The 19969-nt window shown below is 42.4% G+C and overlaps 2 protein-coding genes across 2 annotated transcripts; both read right to left on the bottom strand.

The window, feature by feature from the left end:
* Nucleotides 1-10: 10 nt before the first annotated feature.
* akirin1 (akirin 1) lies at nt 11-11263 on the bottom strand. The gene is made up of 6 exons (XM_069141839.1): nt 11159-11263; nt 10793-11003; nt 3365-3511; nt 1523-1651; nt 694-765; nt 11-590 (listed from the first exon to the last, which is right to left on the bottom strand). Exons 2-6 carry the CDS (start codon nt 10995-10997, stop codon nt 580-582), a joined length of 564 nt encoding a protein of 187 aa, XP_068997940.1. The 5' UTR covers nt 10998-11003; nt 11159-11263; the 3' UTR covers nt 11-579.
* A 1695-nt stretch (nt 11264-12958) lies between these two features.
* On the bottom strand, nt 12959-15361 carry cnr2 (cannabinoid receptor 2). Its single transcript, XM_069138923.1, has 2 exons — nt 15286-15361; nt 12959-15172 (listed from the first exon to the last, which is right to left on the bottom strand). Exons 1-2 carry the CDS (start codon nt 15353-15355, stop codon nt 14082-14084), a joined length of 1161 nt encoding a protein of 386 aa, XP_068995024.1. The 5' UTR covers nt 15356-15361; the 3' UTR covers nt 12959-14081.
* Between the last annotated feature and the right edge of the window lie 4608 nt (nt 15362-19969).

Below are 19969 nucleotides of genomic sequence, written 5' to 3'. Positions count from 1 at the left end.
GACGACAGACTTTAGTCACTGAACTTTTATTTTTTTCAAAAGGGAGAAAAATCCACATTCTCAGGTAAAGAGTTGTGAGGAGGAAGGGAGGTGGGTGGGGTGGGGTGGGGTGGGGGGTGAGGTGAGGTGAGAAGCAGGAGCCATTAAATACAGCTGCTGGAAGGTTATACAGAATTATCACGAGCCAATAAGCTTTTTCTACAGCGCTGGAAAGAGATTTAACGAACATCTGCTTTAGTCAGGATGTTCGGAAGGAGCATATCCACAAGAAAAGAGGGGTGAGGGGGGGGGGTGAGGGGGGAGGCAGGCTTCATACACATTTCACCTTTTAGATTATTTTAACGTTTGGCCAGCAGCAATAATTTTGAAGAAGTAAGAAACCAAGTTCTGGATTAAAAAGTGGATAAACCATGGCACCCAAACAGTTTAATAGGGAGGGAGGACAGGGGTGTGTGTGTGTGGGGGGGGGGGGGGGGTGGAGGGGGCTGTTAGGGAAATAAAACATAAATCAACTGGAAGGAGGCAGTAGAAGAGAGCAGCCATCTTGTGAGAGGAAGTTGGTATCTCACTGATGAGAGCTCAGGAGACGTCTGAAACACATGAAACGACACATGAAATGAGATCATCCTTTCTTTCAGAGATTAAAGTAGAAACAAGAGGTGAATGTCTATTGGTGAAGAAAGTGGTGCTCACAACTAGCAGGCCGGGCTCCGTATCTTCGCATGATCTGGTCTTGTGTGAATTTCACAAAAGATTCATATTGTTCTGGAAAGAGGAGAAGGTTGGAGGTGAGGGCCTGTTCTGCGTCCTACAAACACCGGATGGGTCAAAGACGACATCGTCGCCAAGCAGACTTTTTTTTATATATTTTTTTTTTTTTAAACACAGTAGTTGTGTGAAAATGACGCCACACTTCCACAATTGCAGATCTTTATTAAAAGAGCTCTGTACACACCGAAACACCCGAGCAGCAGGAAGTCTGCAGAAGATCAACTACGCTGTATTGTAGCTGCTGAAATTGGATCAGCGGCTGCACTGTTGAGCAAACTTAACATTTTGATACGGCGTCATGACAACAGCTGTACGTGTCAGTACAGACGATCTCACAGTACGAGAAGTCCGAGGTGACAAAATGATGTCTTGCAGAAGTAGGTGTCGAAACAGAGAAAACCACATTGTTGTTTTTTGTTTTTTTTAATATATTTAACCATCCTGATGTGTTCTTTACTTTGGTACCAAAATCATAACAAGTCATCTCGGGGCACTTTACTTATTTATGGTCGACACTTCACAGTTTTATATACTTGCACTGCTAAAACTCCTTATATCATACTTGTACTCTTAGCAAACAGCCTTATACGGCCTCATTCATTTTCTGCCCGTTTACAGTGTTGGTATCTAAAAACTCATAACGGAGACATTTCTACTGCGCTGCACTGCCAGTATAAAGCGTTGTTGTCATGAACTGTCGGGTGCAGTGATTTTGTAGTGTATTTTTTCCACCAGGAGGGGGAATTTTTACCTGCGAGTTTTGTGTTAAGGATCTGTTCGTACTCCTCCCGGATCTTCTCCTCGTGGTCTTTGAGCAGGCGCTCGCACAGGTAGCTCACCTGCCTCAGCGTAAACGAGGGCTGGTCCTTCCTCGAGGCACCTGAGAAAGACAGCGAGGGAGCAGCTATAAAAAGGCCGAACGGCTCACCTCTCAGTAATGAGTCACAGAGGCAGGAACGTCCTTCGGTCCGGTAATAGATGCTCGGCCAGGTGAAAAATTACGTCTCTGCTTCCTGTCCTCTCTCACCTCTGCAGGACCAGCGGGGTCATGCAGCACTAATGTTTTTTTTCTCTCTCTCTCTCTCTCTCTCTCTCTCTCTCTCTCTCTCTCTCTCCCTCCCCCTCCCCCCCCCCCCCCCCCCCCCCCCGCAGACGGCTTCCACTTGGTGATTCATTACCCGTTGGTCTTTGAGGTCTGCTACGAAGCTGGATGGACTAAAACGTTTGTAAATCACAAGAGGGCGACGGGCAGAGCGAGGACGGAGGTTTAACGGCGGGCCGCGGCGACAGAAAGTGACCGGTTTAGTAACCGCGCCGTCATGGTGATCTACGAGATGTTCCCGCACCGCAGGCTTGAAATAGTGCTCAAACCATTCACTGGCAAAGTGTGCTTCGTGCACCAATCTGTCCCACGGTTACTGTTCAAAAGGAAAACAGGCACAAAAAGCAAAAGTCTCGTGAATAAAAGTAAATCATATTTTTTTTGTTTTTGTTCCACACAAGCAAACAAAAGATGGGCTGAAACAATCCACACATGCAAGATGCGATGGTATAAATGAATATAACCAAAGTATGAACTTATGCCTGTATGGACCACCATGTTGAAAAAAACTAAAACAAAAAAAAACAAAGGATAACTTACAATTTGCTTGTCTGGGTTTAGTCTTACACTTTTACTCGGGGAAAACCTCTCGATTTATTTCCCGGTTTACAAAGAAAAGATTGAACCCTCCTGCTATTTTAGAATTTCTCGCATTATCACAGAAATCTAAATTATTCAATGACACTTTTATACTCTGTGTTGAATATTTAATATCTTTAGATATATTAACCCATGAAATTATCTCTTATTTACAGTTGTATTACAAACACATCCCTTACACGACACAGTATTCTGAGAAAAATGATAATAAAAGCATACTTTAAAAGGGTAAGACTGAACTCACATGACAAAGACATCTCCATTATAGTAGTGGGCTGGATTTGGCACCGACAGCTACATATCTCTCACAAACTCACATCTGGAATCACACTTTGTCGGCCCTTATGTTTGTTGTGTTGAGCAGCAGCGGCCAGCGTCTTGCTGCCTCTTCAGACCTTCTCGTCTATAATCGTTTCTGTACTAATTATCAGCCTTTAAATCTGGCTAACACAGATATTTTTGGTTTCTTTGCTGGTCCTGATGTCACTTCATGTTGTAGGTTTGCTAACCAAAACAAAACAAAGCAGCCATGTTATTTGATCACCTCCATCTCATACAAAAAAAAAAAAAAAAAAATGATCACAGTCCTGGTATTCATTCATGAAGAGCTGAAATGTTATGGCAACGTGCACGTAACGGCAAAAGAAAGGAAATTCTAAAACTCCACACCGAAGCCTGGTTAAACCAATGACCTCCCAGAGCACAGACATGTTTGTAATGGTGGTTTCAGTGATCAATAACATCCTTAACTTGGCACTTACAGTTCCCATCACATCTGTATGAAACCAGAAGAAGAGGGCAGTGTGTGTGTGTGTGTGTGTGTGTGTGTGTGTGTGTGTGTGTGTGTGTGTGTGTGTGTGTGTGCGCACAGTCTCCAGTGAATCGTCCTACCTGGTGGGGAGCTGGGAGCAGTGAGGGAGGAACTGGGGCTGGGGGCGTCACTGGAGCTGCAGGCCTCGGTCTGGTTGAAGGCCCCTTCCAGCTGCCGCCGCCTCTGGATCCGGCTGTACTCCTGACGGAGGTTCTGGAAGATTTGCTCTGCGGGGAGCAAGACGGGAACAAGGTCAGAAAACAAGCGGGACAGAAGACACTCGCTTACATACTTTCCAAACGATGGGAAATTTCCCAACGGTCTCCCACGGAAAATGCATTCCAGGTTCTCTCAATTATCTTCGAATGCAACATGTAAAAACATCCAAACAGATGTGCTGCGCGGCTCCACTTAAGCTCATATTCGTTGTTTTGATCATAACAGACTATCGAAATTGCATCTGAAATCCTAATAGCTTGTTTTTGTGCCACAGTATTGCTCTATATTCGGGAATAAAACCACCCATATTTTGTGAGTTTCCACACTGACCACAACCACATTCCCATAATGCTGAATGCCTGATAGCATGACCATGGACTATTATGGGAAGGCGCAATCATCCTGGTTTCAGAGCATAAAACTACAACTATGCTCACTTCCTGTGTGTTCTCTTGTTTTCTGTCACCTAACATGGGTTAAAAAACCCAAACATTCATCAACAGGAAGCAGTGATGTGCATGTAAACCCGGCAAGAGTAGCATAATCGCTGCAGCTGGAACCAACACAGGCACAAACGCCTGACTTAACACACTTTCTGATCTTGTGACTGCATCACTTTCATTTCCCTTTCAAAACGTTTTCATGTCGTCTCCAACACACGGAGCTGCAGCTGGTGAAGACCCACATTCTTCACTGGGCCGCAACAAAATAAAAGCCCGTTCTGTGGTCGTAGAGAAACTTGAGGTTTTTGTAGATATGCAAAGTGAAGTGATTTGTGTTGAGAGAGCTTTGTGATACCAAGACTCTCACTACATTTAAACCTTGACTAGCAGTGCTTCTAAGCACAATTGAAAAGTGTGAACTACAGCTACTGGCCAGCTTTGTAATGTATAGACACAACCCTATAGATCTTGGAAATGTATATGATAATCACCCTTTGAGGCGGTAGTCACAAGTAAGGTAATGTATGTAAAAGGTAAATGGCCTGTACTTGTATAGCGCTTTATTACCTTTCGGTCTCAAAGCGCTTTAACATGGTTTTTCCATTCACCCATTCACACACTAATGAGACAGATCACCATGCAAGGCGCCGCCATCAGGAGCCCATTCACACACCGATGGTACACCATCGGGAGCAACTTAGGGTTGAGCGTCTTGCTCAAGGACACTTAGGCATGTGGACAGGAGGAGCTGAGGATCGAACCACCAACCTTCAGGTTAGTGTGCAACCCACTCTACCGTCTGAGCCACAGCCTCACAATTCATCAATCCAAAAGAACAATACGGCTACTACTTTGACCTTCGATTCATTCCATTAAAGGTTTTGCTGACTTTCTTGGTCAAACAAGATGGTACATTTGATATTTTAGGGTTTAGACTTTTGTTTGGGCTTTTACTTGTGAAAAAGGTTTGAAAAGAAAATGATTAATCTTGAATATAATGGGCAGCCTAACCAATTCGTAGTTTACTTGCAGATAAACGTGTATAGACTTGAATAAAGGTTTATGCGGCTGCTGCAGGTACGTACATGTGCATAAATGTATGAAGGGGCATGAAAAGGTGGTCCTTCCACAGGGCTTTGTTATCTGATACGTCACCTCCTCGGGATGAAACCAATGCTGCCCTGCTGGTCCAGTGTCCAAACGGCTTTAAACATGGGCCACAGCCCGCTCACACGTATCTAATTATAAGGTTAAAGTAAAAAAAAAAAAAACAAGTCCTGGGAAAAACAAGAGATAAACGCCATGGCCTCTGCCAGAGCTGATAACCAACGTATAGGGAGGGAAGTGTGTGAACATGCTGCACCTCTATCTGGGGAGCCGTGCCTCATTTATCTTGGGTGGGGAGAAAGTGAGAAGCCCCCGCTGCCACTTCGGCCCGCTCATGAATAAGCTTGTTTGGACTGGAGAGTGAAGCAGGATTTTCCTCTACAAAGCACTTTAAGGAAAGCCACGTTATATATGGCTGGGCTGTGTTGAACTGGTGCCCTCACAGCAACCCCTCCTCATGCCTGGCCTCTCAAACCTTCCCGCATTAACAACAGGAGACTGTAATCTGGCAGGCTGTGTTTGTTTAGCTACTTCTAAACCGACCACGGCACTGCAGAGACGGGACAGATCCGCACATCAAATTCACATGTCCGTGTGTTTTCAGTGCAGCAGTGGAAGAAACAAAAAGCTAAACGTTCATTCATTTTCCAAAAATAAGAATACTTAAATGCGGCTTATTGGCCATAATTTCTTCTGTAACAGTTAAGGGACTCAAACGCTGCATACTGTCAAAAAGACAAGATTCAGAGCTGTCTACTCTCACATGTGAAATAAATAAAAATAAAAACATCCACTAAAGCCTAGTGCAACATATTCAGAATCAAATTAACCATCAATAAAACGCAGCATAACGCTGCCCTTTTTCTCTTTCTGTCAACACTAAGGACACAGGCCTCTTGTTTGGAGAAAAAAAAAAAACTAACTTCATTGGTATTGCCACAGGACAAAAGCGACCCGGGACTTGTTGTTTACGCTCAGTGTAAGCTCCACATGCCGATGGACCTGTGCAGTGTGAGCAGAGTTACAGATTCGGGCCACGCAGAAAGACTGATGAGACTCAGACTCGACGTCTGGTGTTCACACATCGCACATGTTTATTAAATAGGCACAGCGTCTGCCCAGCTTTCCAGGTGGGCCCTGCTGGTATGCTGTAGCTGATGAAGACCAACTGGTGCGCTGCCAATACATACCGGGTGGGACTGCATAAAGAAAATACCAAATATTCACAGGTTCCAGCTTCTTGAGTGTGACCATTTAAAAAAAAAAAATTTTGTAAGGCAAGAGGATGTGGAGGAGGACTATCTAACTGTGTAGTGATATTACAGGGCACTGCAAAAAAATGTGTTAGCAGTAGTGTGAAATTGTTTTTTTTTGGTGCTATTTTAGGCATCTGAATTGAAGAGCAAAACATGGCAATGAGACATCAGTCGAGACTTCTCTTTGCTTTTATTTTTGCACTATTTATACACTAATAGTGACATCCAAAAGTAAATGAAAAGCCAAAGAAAAGGTCTTCATCAACTGAGTGTGTACCACTCGCAATAACATCAGTTTAAGTATTCAAATTAGTCTTGTGAAAATGGCAATAATGACAAAACTAATCTCAACGAAAATCTATCAGTTGTGTGTTTTGGAGACACAGAGGAGTGTTTTGTCTTCTGTCAGGTGGTGCAACAATTTTGTCGCCTCCCCCTAACAGTTACCTGGGGGATTCCTAAGTAAGAAAGGGGAACTCAATGTGATCGTTGAGAAAACAAAGTCTGTATGAACGGTTTCGCCTGATTAAGTAAGATGCTGGAGAGGGGAATCAAAACCAAAACCAACTTTGTTTGCTATTTTAGTTTCTCATAAAAATATATATATATATATATATAAATATATACCCGAGAAGGCAGCGTCATTTGACTGGGCCCAATTGGCTGAATCTGCATTTCCTGAAGGAGGGCGCCGCCGTTGCATTTATTAAAACTGAATATAACAAATCTTGACGTCTGACTCAAGGTGGTGAAGGACATCACTGTCCCTGGGTTCATCTGCATGACAAGTGAAAACCCTCTCCCGCTGCATGTCACTTCCAGCTCTGCCAATTACTAGTAGCTGAACAGTGGGCGTTGCTTGGCAACAATGACCCTGCCACAAGCAGGCCAAGCAATCAATCACAGAGACTTCCGGGAGCCAGGGGAACACAGTGGAGACAGCCTCAGCTAAAAGGCTTAGGCACAGGCCAAACAGTGAATACGACAGGCGATCGGGCAGATAGATTGTGGTGGTAGAGAGAAAACAAAGCTGACTCATTTCATTTCACCCTCCACTGCTAAAGGATTGTGGGGGGGAGGTGGGTTTCAAATGTCCCAAATGCCAGGAAGTAGGTTGTGATGTAGTACTGGTCAGTTCAAGTTGCCCTTGTGGAGCACAGAATTTAAGACTGACCACTGCAGCACAAATGGAAGATGGCAACTGAACAGTGGACATCCGAGAAGCTTTCTAAAGAAGAATAAATTATTTCCAGACATGTCTGATCAACACCGGTGGGAGTCGTGTAGCGTTCGGCGATCCCACATCCATCAGTCCCCCTGATTTCCCCGCTCAGTTTGGTGGCCCATAGATTCTAGAAAAAAAAGTCATAATTGAACACAAATATCCTTTAATAATGTATAAGGATTTATTAGAAAGCTTCTCATATGCTTACTATAATCTTGATAAGCTGCCACTGAATTGCTTTTTGGAGGAATGAAATATGTGATTTTTTTTTTTTTTTTTTTAATCTTCATGTACAAAAATCAACCAGCTGTGCAGACGGTGTTTTTTTTTTTTTTTTTAGACTGCAATACTTGAACACTTCTGCAGCCTGACCCCGGCTTCATGTCTGAACTATTACCTGGTAGCCTTTCTGTCCACGCAGTCAGAAGTCAGCCCGTTCAGCCTTTTATGGCAACATCATATCCCAGCAAAACACCAAACTCATCCGTCGTTCGGGGGTGATTTCACCAAAGCGCAAGCCCCGACTGGCAGCACAAGAATTACGCAGATAAACCGGAGCGAGCGATCTTATCTGCATTATGAAACAATTACCCAAAGACACCTCGGCGGTGTCAGACCCCCGCTCTCCAGCCCTGCTCTCCACGAGTAAGCCTGGCTAGCTGCAGAGCATGTGTGGGTAGAGCTGGGTGGGAGGGATGACAGCTGACCTTTACCTCAATACCAAACTGCTTTCACTTGGCAAACCGCATCAGAAAGGCAGGCTTGCTGTGCCACTCCCATTGGCGGGTCTCTTTCGGTGAAGGTGAGCTTTAATACCAGGTTATCTGGGCCTCGTGTCTGAAGCAGACAAATCTACACGGCTTCAACCTTGCAGCTGCTGTGCTCCAATTTATCTCGGCGGACTGAAACACAACACACAAGAGGCCTTTTGGTGTCTTATTCGTGACATTAAGTTCCAGCTAGATAAGCGACGCTAGCCAAACAACCTTGAGAAAACGGATCTGAATGATTCATTTTGTGCGCTACACTTTAACTCGATGAAGCAAACCAAAGTAACCGAGTCGGATTGCATAAACGGCGTGAGCACTGGCGGAGGCAAGAAAGGGGGAAAAAAAATATATATATATATCTTCACCTCCGGGCTTCCTCAACTACGACAAAAACACTCCATTGTGAACCTTTGGCTGACCATGATAAGAGCAGAAATAAATGCATTTCTCTAAAACCAAATGGAGACAACATCTCCGTCAACGCCTACATCTGTATGCGCGTCAATGCTCTCAATGAAGCTTCCCCGGTTCCCTCTATGAGCGACGCAACCCCCGCCGTCATCATGCAATGATTGTGCACCATGAAGCAAATTTTTTTCCTACAGTGCAAAAAAAAAAAAGGAACAACCAGGAACCGGTTTTACCTTTTGACTTGATATGTAATGCAGCAGGCACACTGCAAATTGGCACTCCTGTTAGTTTAATGTTTTATTGAAAACAATGCTCGCTAATAGCTCTCCCGTCACTTTAATTCGCAGGTACCGTTAGTCACCTCCTTCGCAGGTAAATCTTCCATGAAAAACACCAACTGAAACCGAAGTCGAGGAAGCACAGGATTTAGTGGCGACGCAACCCGACAGTCAGAGCAAGACGCGGCAATAATGTATTATTCTCTTCGGTCTCAGATGATTACGTTATGTGAAGAGGTTAACAATCCCCGGAGAAAATACGATTTAAACAGTTTAATGGAGGAGACAAGTGGCCCAACAACAACCACTGGGTGGATATGAAGGATGAATCACTCCTAAATCAAAAACCCTCGGTCTCCTAGCGGCACCGTGCCAATAAATCCAGTTCTGAAGAATGCATCCGAGTATTTCTAATTCCTTCAACGTCACTGCTTAGTGGCAAAATGGAAGACGGCTCGTTTCATTGCATTAGGAGGGCGAGCCAACACCAGAAGTAACCCTGCATATTATAGCATAACAGTTAATGGATTTCTAGCAGATTTACATGAAAATCTCAGACTAGAGTGACTTCAAGGTTGAGTGTTCAGGAATTTCTACCATCCAAAAACGCACAAGGACTCGGCTTCACAGCTGCCCTTAAGGAGCTATCGTAGTGTGATATGAAACTATATATATATATATTTTTGGATATTGTAATATTGTGACGTAGAATAATCGTAGTCTTTTCCCGTTTTCATCAAGCTTTTTTTTGATCGAAAACGCTGCGATATTGGATTTTGTCCATCTCACCCAGCCCCAGCCGCCAGTCTCACTGACTGGCACCTGCAATAAACCTCTGGATTGCAGAGGGCACATCTGGGGGTAAATCATATCTTGTGTCTGCTCGTGCCCCCCCCCCCCACGTAGACACCAAACTCTAGCAGTGGAGCTACACCACCTTCAAGTCGGTGGGAGAGTAGAGTACAGGCATAAAGGAAATTAACAATGCCTCGCAGGCCTGAAGGAGGAATATAAATGGTTGTGGTGCATAATGGGGGTGCCCGCCCTCCTCACCCACCACCCCTCATTGCCAGACAATCGTGGCACTAAAAGCCAAGGAACATTACCCAGCCACCTCCTAATTAACAGCCTGCCATGATGTGGCTGCTGTGATGCCTTTTTCTCTGCTCGTTGCCCAGGTGTCAAAAAAAAAAGTGTAAGCAGGATCTTTTGTTCAATCCCTTTCAGGTTTTAATTCAATATCTTAAAAGCACTTAAAAATAAAAAAAAAATAAAAAACGACGTGCTGCCACAGCTGCCAGATTGTTTGGAGCAAAACTGACGAGAAGGGGAGTTCACATTTATTCCAACTTCCTCAAAAGCTAGAAATGATATTTGATATTTAGGCAAGCGACGAACTCTGGATCCAGTCTCTCTTTTTTTTTTTTTTTTTTTTTTCTCAACATTTAGCCAACGCAAAGCTAGCTGAGCCAAGCATCGAGACAATACGCGCAGCTGGCAGGATGCCACAAGTGAACACTTTACGAAGCCCCTTCTGCTTCACGACGTACTCGGATTTAACACCAGCAGCGGTGAAATGGTCCGTTAACGTTAACTTTAGCGACGACATTCCCCCTTCCTGACGTTAGCTCGGGTAGGCTAACGTTTAGCCTCCAACCCCCCATTCTGAGCTATCCACTCCACCCAAAACCCCCCCCTCCTCCTCCTCCTCCCTCCCTCCACCACCACCATGACACCCACCCTGAAACGCAGGGAAAAAAAAAAAAAAAAAACACGTCAAATACGGTTTCGATCTTTACCTGGGGTGAGCCTGTGTTCGCCTCCGATGGCCTGGGGAGACATCGAATGCGCCGGACTGTCGACTGGGGGACGGTGGTTGCATCTTTGCGGGGACGGAGCGCTGGAAGTCCCCGGTAGTGGATTGCACCTTCTCCGCTTGGGAGACTGGGGACTGAGGAGGGCCTCAAACTCCATCGACCGCTTTAACGTAGCTCCACAAGCCATGTTTAGCTAAAACAAAACGGGAAATAATAAGTTTGGAGGAGGAGGACGAGGAGGGGGGTGGGGGGGGGGAGGGTTGGGTGGGTGGTTGGGTGGGAGAAAAAAAACAAAAACAAACGACCCGCAAATAAACAAAGTGGGGGTTTAAAGCTCGCAGTTTGTACGTTTAATGTTCCTCGAATTTCTTCTTGGCCTTTCTTCCTCTCCACAACAACGGATTTTCTTCTCTGAGTAGTAAGCCAACTGCCGACCCTGCCTGCTGAATTTTTAAAACGTCACAATGGCGGATCATACCATTGCAGAGAAGAGCGGGAGGGAGGGGGGGGGGGTTCTCAAACCTTCGCAAGGAATTATTGTACGTTATTGGCTGATTTGATTTTTTTTGATTTTTTTTTAATCGTTATCTAGAATTGCTTTAAATGTGTTTTATAAAAAATTATTATAGGAATACACGTGTGGTTTTGTGTACTTTTTTCCGCCGCTTTTATGCTGCGATTTCGGGCCACCCAACCCCGCTGTTGTTATTCGTCGCTTTCCGTTGAACTGAACTTGAAGGTTCACGAGACGTCTGGTGATGGTGATCAGGTAAAACAGGGAGAACTTCTACGTGATGTTACGCTTAAGAGTCCCTCCGCATAAAGCAGACTTTATCATTTGTTTTGCCAGCCAACAACTATTAGGCTCCATGTTATATATATTTTTGTATAATTCCTTTACAAACTAAGCCTAATATTTATTGATATATCATTGATGGATAATAGCTAATTAAATAACACTTTTTTTTTCCCAGCATGGGTGCATGATCACGATGGCCTGGAATATAGTCCCTGAGCAGCATTGTTAGGGGGCTATACACTGTGACTGAAAACAGGAATTGTTTTGCATGCACTACATGAAGACATTTGCACTGTGTGAATAAATAGTCTGCTTTCTGATCTTATCTTGCAATGTTGCCATAGCTTCAAGCTTCACACTTCACATGCATCAATAACCAACAACAGACTCATAGGGCTCATAGTTTTGAGAATCTCGTTTATCATTGCTGGACGTTCCTCTGGCGGTGACAGTTTGTTTTAGGTGCACATAACATACACAGATAATAATAAAAATCTGCTGATCACAGGTTGTTGTTTTTTTAAGTAAGTGATTAAGAATGTCATGCTGCCTTGTTAATGCATAATAATGCATTATACATTTCTATAATTCAAACAAAATAAAATCGTATATTGTCGTTATTGTGACTGAATACCCTGTGGATAAAACTAAACACAAAAGTAGAATAGCATGATGTTGTGTCTATTCTAGCTTGCATCTCAATTGCCTTGTACAGGTGGGAAATTTTCAGCAGTATCAGTTGATGTTTCCTTGTAAAAGTGATAAAACACCACGAAGGTGAGATTTTCCACCTCTTCTGTATTCTTCACTTGTTTCTTGCTGTCACTATTCTACTTTAAAATCATTTGGGAGCCTCCAGTTCCAGATGGTGTTGATTTGTGTTGCGTTCTTTTGAAAGATGTTTCTCATTTAACCACCCTCACCAATATAAATGGGTATAAAACGTCCTTCTCCATATAAAGTTGCACCAAAATCGTACTTTTATAACCTTGATGAAGGTTGAGTTTATTGCAGGGCTGTGGTGGCAGACTACATTAGTTTTAAATGAGTCTTTTGGCCACTTTTGTTTTTTTGGGCTACAGTATGTATAAACAGGCTGTGTACTCCTTCAGTTCACTGTCTGCCATCTCTCGCCTCAGACAGTTTTGTTTCTTCCCACGAATTTCGAGACTGATTTTCTGGTGTGCAAGCAAAAGTCTACTCTGAAGACCGATACAGACATCGGCACTCTTACTAATCATTGCACCTTTTTTTTTCAGTTGATAAAAAAATAAGGAAGACACAAGTGGGTTTTACGAGCGTAATTTGCTTAAAAACGAACACAAAAAGAGTCAAAACTGTGGGATGTCAAGTGTTATTTTTAATGGTTGAAACCGGTGTTCTGAACAGTATACAGCAATTTAAGATTAACAAATGTTTTCAGACTTTTGTGATCATCTATTACTATTGTAAGTGCATGTCAGTGCATATCACTGTGTGCTTTACTGCACCTGCTAGTTGCTATACCGCTGCAAAGACTGTTCTGGTGTCTGCGCTGGTTCTCTTCCGAGCATGTGCCCCATTCACCTCGGCGCGCTGCTTGGGTGCGTGTGGTGAGCATTGTGTGACATTCTCCTGTGAACGGGGGCTTTTGTGAGGTTCTATACCATTCATGTGCAGATAGGACAGGCAGCCCACCGGGTCCTCTGTTCCTGCATGCTCAGGGTCATACACTGAAATGTAAAGTAGCATGCTAACAACAAATCCACCTTTCTACCGCGAACCTAGAAGTCAGCAGTTCGGTTCACGGGACAGGATATTTCATAGGTGTGAGAGTGTTTAAGCAGTGACATGGGAGGCAGAGAGGTCAAAGGTTACATGGCTGCATCGTGTCATTTAAAAAAACCCAAAAACATTTACTAAACATTTTGCTTGTCCAAAACCAGTGCAGAGACTTTTATTTCTACTAAAACCACACAGTTCGTCCAGGCCTCGTATAGCTGTTTGTATCCCACTTGTAAGTAGATAACTCTATTTTAAAATCAATCACTGTGATCCTATAATATATAGATAATAATAAAGGTTAACATTTATCTGTGATCTTACTAATCCTGGATATTACTATGGTTGTAATTACAGTAATGTACAATGGTGAGACACTAATTCCCACGATTTTCTCCTTACAAGCACTGTTAGCACTTTAAATGTTGTAATCGCTTGTAAAACACAGTATGTGAGAGACTTTCTATAAAATATTCAACACATTGTTTAATACAGTAGTCACATTGTTCAAAAAGGCTTGTTTAAAGCTTTGCCAACACTAAATGAAATGAAATGAATCTGACTCTTAGATATGGTAGATTTAATTCTTAATCTACAGTTGTGGTAATGGCTATACTTACAATGTAGTCTTCACCACCACTATACTGCTACAAAAACATAAACGTTTCACTATACGTATTTCTACTCCTTTATTTTCGCTCTCTAACTCCTTCATTTTCTAATGTTCAGTTGCTGATTATTCACTATTTCTGAGATGGTGTTAATTTGGGTGGTTCTGGTCACGGGTATCTCAACCTCAGAGAGGACAGTACAGTTGTTGTCCTCTGCAAAAGACAGTCCAGGGGTTAAGTCCTCTATAGATTTTCTACACCTCCCTGCCTTATACATCCTTTGAAGTAACTGCAGTAGAGCCATTCTGAGCTCTCGACAGCGCAGGGCGTAAAGCAGTGGATTGACTGCGGAGTTGAGCAGGCAGAGAGTGCCGCAAAAGGCAAATGCCCTCTGTTGGTTGCGGGTCAGCAGCACAGAGACATCAGCCAGCATGAAGGAGAGTACTGGAAGCCAGCAGCCGACCAGAATGAGCAGGATCAGACCAAAGGTCCGAGCCAGCCGGATATCCATCCTCATCCGGGCCTGACCGGTCCCTGCTGCTCCCTGGAGGCTCGTCATGGAGGATTCATGGCGGTGAGCCTTCCACAGGACGAGACCATAAGCCCCCAAAATGAGTGCCAGAAGCACCATGATGAAGCTGGTCCAGCAGGCCAGATAGCTCTGGCTGATGTAGGGAAACAGGCGTGAGCAGGGCGGGTTGAGGACTGTGTGACACCTCCAGCCCATCACAGGCAGGAAGGAGATGAAGATGGTGGTGCTCCAGAGAATCAAAAGGCTCAGCAGGGCTCGGTGGCGGGTCAGCAGAACCCTGTAGCTGGAGGCCCGGTGGATGCAGAGGTAGCGGTCCAGAGCGGTCAGCAGCAAACTCCCCACTGAGCTGGTGAAGGCCATGGTGACGCCTCCTAACTTGAAGAGGTATGCCGTGGAACCATCGCTGTGGTGAAAGAGGTGAAAGTCCAGGAAGCTGGTGGTGAAGAAGCAGCTGGCGAAGATGTCAGCCAGAGCGAGGCTGCCAATGAACAGGTAGGAGGGCCGCTGTCGCAGAGTGACTGTGGTGGCGATCACTCCCAGCACCAGAGCGTTTTCCAGCAGTGTGAGGGGTCCTCCCAGGAAACAGATGGAGGCGATTGCTGTCTTCTCTGCTTCCGTCAGGACCATGTAGCACTCCAGATTCTTACAAGACCAGTTACCTGTGAGAAAAAACGCATGACAGAGCTTTAAGACCAGGGAAATTAAACTACAGCTGCTTTCTTTGCTAATAAATTTGGATTGCATCATCATTTCATATTCAAAGGCTGCATACCTATTGGTGATGGAGTGTTCTCTTTGGCTTCTGCCAGCTCCAAAGAAAGGGGGACTTCCCATTCATCCATTTTAACTCTCACTCTAATGATGGAAGTTAGGAAATAAAGTAAATGTGAAGTAAAATAAATTTAACGTGTCAATTGTTTTCATATAAGTACAAATTACATGTCTGGAGTATTTATCTGCAGAATTGTATCTGATTATCAAATCAGAAGACCAAAAAAAAAATTGAATACTTTGATTTCATTCACATCATTGTTTGAGAACAAACATTCACCTTCAGGTTTTTCACATTAAGTGGACGTGACAGACGACTTCCTGTGGAGAAAGAAATAAAGAGGAAAAGGTGATTACTTTTTTCTCTCTGTCAATATTGATCCTTGAGCTTAAGAGGAACATTAACATCTGTGAGTCAAGACAGAAAGTCATTTAGAGGTCAAGGCAAACAGACAACGATCATTACAGTATCAACTGATGATGATATTGGAGAGATAGTCATCGGATCGTGGTTTATAGCGAACCATAAACTGCATCTTCTTATTCAAGAATGCGACTGAATTTAGTTTTAAAAGCCAAAGAGTTCCTTCCCTGTCCTGGTTCTGCTGAAAGAATTGATTTGATCATGATAACTGTATATGTTCATATTTCCACCGTCATTTTATTGTATTGTTATCCGCAGAGATAAACAGAACAGGAACTTCATGTTGTTGGTGAATTATCATATTTACCAGAATGAAGACTGCCCCCTCTTGGAATTAGAAGGTGGTTGTATTTTAAGAGTTAATCGGTGGGTGAAGGTCAAAACTGAGTTGAACAATCCCCTGTTGAGTGCATTGCCTGTGTGCAATCAATAGATTAAACTAAGTGTGGGAAGCTGATGTGAGAGGATTACATTAAAGTAAATAATTCTGTGATAAACTGGAGTGGTCAATTGGTAATTGTTGGCACAGAGTGTCTTAAACACGAGAGATATTTTTTACCTGCAACAGCATGATCAAAACATTAAATACACAAACTATACTGGTCAAAAATGATTTGAAAGGAAAATATTTCCACTGTGAAAATACATTCAAATGGATCAAAGAAAGCAATAAACCAAAGGAGCATTTTCATCCAATCAGGTCATTCCTTTATTTTTCCTTTATTCTGTTTCCAGTGACCACTATATGAGTTTTTTTCATCACAAATGTGACATTGTTTTATGAAAAGTATAGAGGTGACAATAGATTACTTTCCAGAGAGCCCCTTATTCACTTGAAGGATGATTTTGCAATTTGACCATAGGCCACACTCAAGTGGCCTATGGTCAAATTGCAAAATCATCAAAAGCACTCTGGATATTGCACCACCTCAGGCTTTCTTCACTTATGGTGAAAACCTTGACTGATACTGTTACTCTTAAGAAGCGGTCATCCATACATACATCCGTGCAGCACCAGTAGTGCAAACCTGAAACTTAATTTATATATAAAAAACGAACAAACCGTGCAGCAACTCCATTCAAATTACATCACTGGTGTCATGTACATTCAAATAGGATGTAGCAATAACCCCTTGAGACACTTGCAACCTGCCAGATTGTTTCAAAAGACCACAAACCAGAAGTAGAATAAATAAAAACCCTGCTCGAACTCTCTTGTTGTAATAAAAGTGCAAAATTTTGGTATTTTAAAGTTAAAAAGAAGCAGATTTAACTTCCAAATACTGACTACAAGACAATTTACACACAACAGAATTTTCCTCCCAACTTCTAAAAACAGATCTAGTGACATCATGCCAGTTCAAAGCTAAATAATAAAATCATTACTGTGCCTCAGTAGATTTTTACATCTGTGCTGAAATAACCATGTAAGTGCTTACCTTATGTTCTCGCTTGACAGAGAATTTGATCTTATTTCCAGTCTCTCTCAGCAGGAGAACAACTGCAACATGACTGCAACAGACCTGGCCAGTGGCAAAGTGAGGGGAGAAGATAAGGAGGGTGGTTGATGATGACAGGAGAGAGCGGGGCGGGGTGGGGTGGGGGAAGGCTGTGTGTGTGTGTGTGTGTGTGTGTGTGTGTGTGTGTGTGTGTGTGTGTGTGTGTGTGTGTGTGTGTGTGTGTATGTGGGGGAGGTGGGGGGGGGGGGGGGTGAATGACATACAAAATATGCTGTTTTTTAGTGTTATGACCATAGCTGGAGTCTGGAGGCTGATGAAACTAAAAAGAAGTCCGCTTTTTTGTCAGATTAGCTGCTATCCAACAAAAACTGGAATGAATCACACATTTCCAGAAAGGTCAACCAGAGCGATTAGGTTAGGTTAGGTTAGGTAGTTACTTTATTAATCCCCGAGGGGAAAAATTTTTCGCTACAGCAGCAATAAAGCAATAAAATAATAATAGAACAATAGAAAAGCAATAAAATAGCAGTAAAAATATAAAATATAAATATAAAATATAAAATGCACAGTATATACAGTATATACAGTACAGTATATATCTATATATTATATACAATATATCTATATACTATATACAACATTATTACACATTTCTTACTGCTGCATCCTTCATGAGCGACATGTATGTGTTTCACTGCAGACAGGGTGAGGTTGGACTCCGGGGAGGAGTGCACTTAAGCTGTATTACGGGGTGGAAGATAGGTGTGGAAAAACATGTCATATCCCACATGTTGTTATAAAAAAAAAAAAAAAAAAAAAAAAAAAAATTTCTCCAACACTGAGCACTTTGTCACTTCAGGAATGAACTTTCCTAGTCAAGGTAAAGACATCTTGGATTGTTTCCTGTTTGGGCAGCCAGCGTTTTTCCTTCCACCTCTTTTGCTGATTACTTTCCACTCATCTTCATTTGACAGACAGTATCCACCATCGCACAAACACACCCAGTCCTTGTACAATGACCTGGATTTCGCAATCTCTTTATATCAAATTACTTGAAGGATTACAAGAATACCACTATAATCCAATGCAGAAAAGACAATAAAGCTGTTTTGTTCTTGTTGTCACAATGAATCTGACTGCAACACTTATTTGATTATTTCATTTTCCTACTTATTCACTATATGTTCATCTTGAAGTGCAGTCACTCTGTTTAACGAGTGCTTTCTCACTCATTTCACATGTTTACATCCAATCTACAGAGAGAACTGAGGAGTATAAACCAGGCTTTTCCCATTTAAAAAAAAAAAAAAGTTTTTCTTTTATATTCTATACCAGTTATGTCCACTGAGGCCTTTTATTCAATGGGAGGGTCAGACTGTAATACTGCTCACAATACAACAGGGGGCAATGCTAGGCAGCCCTGATTCAGTGGACAGGAACTTGGCAGTGAACATCACACTGATGGCATAGGTTAAAAGTTTTCTTTATAGATACCAAAATCAAACTCACTGAGCAGTCTGCTCAACAATTGAGGTCATTAAATTCAGATTAAGTCCCTCTGGTAAAAAAATGAAGTACATTAGTTCAATAACAACTTAATCAGGCCGAAAAAAATCACATACCTGAGGCACTCTGAGATGAATTAGCAACCTATTTTAGCCTCTCAATTTAGAGAAAAGTGAGTTCAATAACACTGTATCAGTAAATGGGACTAACAAATATATCAAATTTAGATGTCAAGAAATAAGCAGTGTGTTTGGGCAGCATTTAAGTAGATCAGTAGTAAAAGAAAAAAAATCTACAAAAAGGCCAGTCTTGCAAGGAGGAAACAATATCTGGTATCCTCCTCCTCTGACCTGATAGAAAGAGTAGGCCAGAAGGCAGGAAATGTGATTAGCAGCAGACAGCGCAGCTTCAATAAGATTTATTTTGGGTCACAGTCGGTCCAGATGCAGCATACACACAACACACAACACACAACAGGGCGGACTAGAGCCTGAAATGTTCAATTATCTGTTGGATTACATCATCCTGTTACACAATTGCTTTTGTGAAATCACCGTGGACACCAACATCTCCAGGCCCGGCTGCGCTGCCTCAGAGTGATTCAGCTTGAATCCATTAATCAAATTTCCTCTCCTCATTTCCAGATTGCCAGACCTTCAGAGAGCAGTATCAGATAAATGATGTGAAAAACCCAAGTGAGAATGAACAGATCAAACAAAAATCTAATCATTTTCATGATAATTACTATAATAATGCTTCATTATTTCCTTTGCCTCTTGTTAAATGAAATGGCTTAAATTCTAAATATGGAAAATAAATGAGGAAAATGAACACAGATAAATTTACAACTCAAAATGAAATAACTTTCTATATTAATCATGTTAACCATGTTCATTTTTGGCCTTTCCCATTTGTCATTTTAAAGCAGTGTATACTCTACTGATAAATTGAACTCGAATCTGTCAAAAAGCAAAGTTTATTTCCCCTGTAATTAAGATATTTCTGGAAAATATTGAAGGAAAGTAAATGGCAGGTAAACAATGTAAAGTGTCTCCTTTTTTTAAAAGTCTAAAAGTATTTATCATATAAGCCAATCAAGTCAGTTTTATTTGTAAAGTGTAGCTAATAGCGCACATCACATTAGCACACTGCTTCAGTTCAAAGATCTGAAGATGGAAAAACTGCCCCCAAAAAAATCCCCAAAACTTTCATAGGGAAATGAAATAGTCTAACCAGCAGCAACAGGCTTCTGAGTAAACTGTAAATGATTGTCTTGTTTTTAGGAAGTTAAGAAA

The sequence above is a fragment of the Embiotoca jacksoni genome, unplaced genomic scaffold (assembly GCF_022577435.1).
Source record: "Embiotoca jacksoni isolate LCO1_2020_lvr unplaced genomic scaffold, fEmbJac1.0.p SCAF_11, whole genome shotgun sequence".
NCBI lineage: Eukaryota > Metazoa > Chordata > Actinopteri > Embiotocidae > Embiotoca > Embiotoca jacksoni.
The sequence above is the reverse complement of the archived record's forward strand: the minus strand, read 5'-3'. Positions and strand labels throughout refer to the sequence as shown.

Coding starts and splice junctions, on each gene's coding strand:
- cnr2 (XM_069138923.1), bottom strand. CDS start 15,355: ATGGATGAATGGGAAGTCCCCCTTTCTTTGGAGCTGGCAGAAGCCAAA. Junction 15,173..15,285: donor GAACACTCCATCACCAATAG/GTATGCAGCCTT, acceptor TTTTTCTCACAG/GTAACTGGTCTTGTAAGAAT.
- akirin1 (XM_069141839.1), bottom strand. CDS start 10,997: ATGGCTTGTGGAGCTACGTTAAAGCGGTCGATGGAGTTTGAGGCCCTC. Junction 1,652..3,364: donor TGCTCCCAGCTCCCCACCAG/GTAGGACGATTC, acceptor TGTCTTTCTCAG/GTGCCTCGAGGAAGGACCAG. Junction 766..1,522: donor CCTTAACACAAAACTCGCAG/GTAAAAATTCCC, acceptor TCCTCTTTCCAG/AACAATATGAATCTTTTGTG.